The following is a 4749-nucleotide window of genomic DNA, read 5'->3' on the forward strand; positions in this document are numbered from 1 at the left end:
AGATCCTCCACAGGTTTTTCCTATATAACTATCTCTATTCCTGACTTCTGCTGAAATGGCTATTTAAATAAGTAAGTCATAAACCTAATCATTTTAAGGAAATGGTTGCCCAGCCATACCTTTAAATGTTTTCCTCTGAATATACTTTTTATTTTTCACAATCTGAATAAGCTAAGAATTTTCCAAACATTTAAGTTCTGGGTTTTTTGTTTGTTTGTTTGTTCAACAAATCATTCTTTAATATCTCTTTCTCTCTCTCCTCTTTTTACTATACACAGCAAGGTAAAATCAGGCCATACCTTAAAGACTTTATTTAGAAATATCCTCAGCTAAATATCTAAGTTCATCACTTACAAGTTTTACTTTCCATAAAACTTTAGAACACAATTCAAGTTCTTTGCCACTTTATAATAAGAATTAGATCTCTCCAGTTACTAATAGCATAGTCCTTCTTTCAGTCTGCAACCTCATCAGAAGAGCCTTTATTGTTCATATTCTACCAACATTCTGTTCATGGTGATACAGGTATTTTCTAAAAAGATAAAAGCTTTCTCAATTGTTTTCTTTTATTTCTGAGCCCAAACAAGAATGCCTTTAATCTATATTTTTAACCAAAAATCACTTTGAGATACTCTAGGCTTTTTCTAACATATACTTCAAAAAATTTCCATCCTCTAGTTCCCACTTGCAAGTGTACTTCTACATTTTTAGGTATTTGTTACAGCAGCAGCTGACTTAGAACTGCACAAACACCCCAAAATGGCAGAGTTTAGTCAGGGTCTGGACACCACCTGGCAGAATGACTAAGAAAGGGTTCCTGCATCACATGAAGTGTTGGTCCTCACATAGGTCCTGAGTGAATAATTAACCAAAGTCCCAACAAGTGATTCTCAGTCTTCTCTTAAGCAAATAAACTTGCAAGCACCTTTATGTCTTTAGGTGATATCACTGAAAGGAGAGTGGGTTAAACCTTTGTCAAGTTCATGATAAGAGTGAGGACTCTGAGAAAATAGGAAAAGCAACCATTTTCAGTCAAAGGATTCAGACCCTTGAGTCCTGATCAGACCAGAGATACTAGTGATCATTTGCTTTTTTCATTAGAGCAATAAAGAACTAAACATAGACACTCTGACAGCCCTCCACTTCCTAACACATCTACAACCCCCACCCCAGCATTCAATCTGCACCACTTTTCCTCCACCTGCTTCTCACTCTCCATTTATTCATTCTTTCTCAGGAATAGTCCTAAGACTTTCTCACGAATCTGCTTAGTCTTGACCCCATAGATAATGGGATTAACCATGGGTGGAAAGAGCAAATAAAAATTAGCAAGGAGTATATGGACATGAGGGGCAGCCCGGCGAGCCACACGGTGCATGACTGAGGAGATGACAACGGGCGTGTAGAAAGCCAAGATGGCACCTATGTGAGACACACATGTTCCAAAGGCCTTATAGCGGGCCTCCTGAGAGGCAAGCTGTAGGACTGCACGAAGGATGAAGATATAAGACAGGATAACAAACAGCAAATCCAACACTACTATAAACATGGCCACTGCAATGCCATAGATATTGTTGAAGCGAGTGTCCCCACAAGCCAGCCTTACCACAGCCATGTGCTCACAGTAGCAGTGGGCAATCTGAGGACCACGGCAGTAGTGGAAGCATCTGAGCAGAAAGGGGAGTGGAGTCATTAGTGTCACAGCCCGAATCATAGCAGCCATGCCAATCTTGGTGATAAGGGGCCAGGTCAGGACCGAGGTGTAGTGCAGTGGCTTGCAGATGGCCACATAGCGATCAAAAGCCATGGCCAGCAGCACTGCTGACTCCATGATGGAGAAGGAGTGGAGAAAGAACATCTGGACCAGACAGGCATAGAAGTTGATCGCTCGATCTCTAAACCAAAAAATAGCCAGCATTTTAGGCAGTGTTGAAGAAGAAAGGACTAGATCAATGGTTGCCAACATGGCCAGAAACAGGTACATGGGCTCATGGAGGGCTGCATCAGCCTGAATAATGAAGAGTAGAGTGCAGTTGCCAAGCAGAGCCAGAGTATAGGCTGAGCAGAAGGGAATGGAGATCCAGATATGTAGGTGCTCCAGGCCTGGGATTCCCATCAACAAGAAGGCAGCTGGATGAGTTGAGGTGATATTGGAGGTTAACATGGCCACTGGAATTTTTCTCTCTGTTTTCTACTTTTATGGGGCCCTTCCAGAGTATATCAAGCGTCAGCTGAATCACATTGCTCATGTTCAAACTCAGATCTTTCACATGGGAGGACTACCCTTTGATCCCATTTCTAGACCTTAACAGAAATTAGAAAATTATTCTAATATACATTCCCAAACATTATACATGATCTCTGCCCTCAAGGTGTGTATAGCATCATTGGGTGATCAGAACATTAAATAACAATAGAGCTAGTATCACAAGGGAGCTTTCATTAAGCAATTGAGTGGATGAAGAGCTTTCTGTGGTCTTTGTATAGTCAAGAGCACCTTTATAGAAAATGCAGATCCCTGCCTAATTCAAATCTTACCACAAAACGTTCACTGTCTTCCTATTTCCTCCAAACCCAGGCTACACTTCTAGTTATGAAAACAGTGTCTGTCCCAAAATCCTAAGTTTGGTTATATAACAAGTAATTAAGCATAGCATCTTCTAATAATTCAGTTTCCTCCAAGTTCTATTGATTTTCCATAGCAGGGTTCCATTGGTCCTTTTTTGACACTCAGAAATCACACCATGAAGCCCTATCTCTAGCTAACTGGAGAACATGAGTTCTATTGTTATTTCCCTCACCTAACTGCAGTTTAGATTCCATATCTACATGCTTTTACCTTCACCTACTTTCCTCCACAGCACTCACAACATTCAGAAAAAGTAATAGCCTACTCCCACCTGATTGTAAGACTGACCTTGAACTTTACACTATTTTTTTTTCTTCCTGGCATCCCTTACCTACCTCCTTTTCCCCCTTGGGTCACCAATTCCTTTGAAAATGCTTAATCATTTGTTTCCCAAAATTTTGACCTATGCCCTCTTCTCTAATTTTTCAATTCCTACCTAAAATTTTCTTCTGAAGGTTAATTTAGATGGTCTTTTAAAAAACTTAACAAAATGGGCCTGGCTGGTGTAGCTCAGTGGATTGAGCGTGGGCCTGCGAACCAGACAATCGTGATTCGATTCCCAGTCAGGGCACATACCTGGGTTGCAGGCCGGTTCCCTGCAGGCCAGTTCCCAGCAGGGGATGCACGAAAGGCAACCATACATTGATGTTTCTCTCCCTCTCTCCTTCCCTTCCCCTCTAAAGATAAATAAATAAAATCTTTAAAAAAAATTTTAACAAAATGAATAAGTGGATTAAAAAAAAAAGTAGTATCTATACACAATGGAATACTGTTCAGTCATAAAAAAGAAGAAAATCCTGCCAGTTGCAACAGCATAGATGGACCTTGAGGGCATTATGCTAAGTGAAATAATTCAGACAAAAAAATACAAATACTATACGGTCTCACTTATATGTGGAATCTAAAAAAATCAAACTCATAGAAACAGCAAACAGATTGGTGATTGTCAGAGGTTGAAGGAAATGAGTGAAAGTGGTCAAATAGCACAGATTTCCATTTATAAAATAAATAAATTTGGGGAACAGTTATGTACAGTACATTGACTATAGTTAACAATATTGTATTGTATATTTGAAAGTTGCTAAGAGAATAGATCTTAAAAGTTCTCATCACCAGAAAAACAATTGTAACTATAGAAGGTGATGGGTGTTAACTAAACATATAGTGGTTATTTTGCAATATACTCATATACCTGTATCAAATCACTATGTTCTATACCTTATACTAATACAATGGTATTGTCAATTATGTCTTAATAAATCTGAAAATTTTTTCTTAATTTTTAAATTAAAAGATTTATTAGCACAAATCTACATTAAAATGTGCTTAGTAAGTGTTATCACTCTTTTCAGTTAAGAAAACTAAAGGTAAAGTTACTTAATTATGATGTCATGGATGGTAAATGTCAATGATTAAACTCGAACTTTGAGAATTCTGGTTTTCTGACTTCAGATACAATGTCTTAAATCACCACACTCGCCCTGGCTGGTATAGCTCAGTGGATTGAGCGCAGGCCTGCGAAGTAGAAAATCGTGGTTTGATTCCCAGTCAGGGCACATGCCTGGGTTACAGGCCAGTTCCCAGCAGGGGCCAGTTCCCAGCAGGGGCTGCACCAAAAAAAACAACCATACATTGATGTTTCTCTCCTTCTCTCCTTCCCTTCGCCTCTAAAAATAAATGAATAAAATATTTTTTAAAAATCACCACACTCTTCACCTCCACCTTGTTGCTCCACAATCATTTTGAATCCAGCTTGTTCAAGTTAAATAAAACTGTGACTCATTACCATGGTACAGGGGAAAGCTTTAGAATGTAAAAAGTTGGGCCTAAGTGATAATTATGCCATCAGTTTAGCAGCAAAAACGGACATTAATCACTTATATTTTAATGCTTTAGTTTCCTTGTCTATAAATAAAGGTAAAAACTATACCTCCCGTGATCATCTTAGTTTTACTGTGAGGGAAGATGAAACCACATATAAAAATAGACCTCGAAAACTACAAAGCATTGTACAAAGGCTATTTGTCATTACCATCTTCCTCCCCTTACACAAATCTGTCCCCTTTTCTAAAATGTTCGTTTTGATTAACATTAGCATGATTCTTTATTCCTTGGTTTTA

The 4749-nt window shown here is 38.7% G+C and overlaps 1 protein-coding gene across 1 annotated transcript; it reads right to left on the minus strand.

The window, feature by feature from the left end:
- Window positions 1-1219: 1219 nt before the first annotated feature.
- Window positions 1220-2164, minus strand: LOC119042119 (olfactory receptor 52K2). Its single transcript, XM_037135711.2, has one exon. It carries the CDS (start codon window positions 2162-2164, stop codon window positions 1220-1222), a length of 945 nt encoding a protein of 314 aa, XP_036991606.2.
- Between the last annotated feature and the right edge of the window lie 2585 nt (window positions 2165-4749).

This window comes from Artibeus jamaicensis, unplaced genomic scaffold (genome assembly GCF_021234435.1).
Source record: "Artibeus jamaicensis isolate MK-2021 breed Jamaican fruit bat unplaced genomic scaffold, CSHL_Jam_final contig_64, whole genome shotgun sequence".
In the NCBI taxonomy this organism is placed as follows: Eukaryota; Metazoa; Chordata; class Mammalia; order Chiroptera; family Phyllostomidae; genus Artibeus; species Artibeus jamaicensis.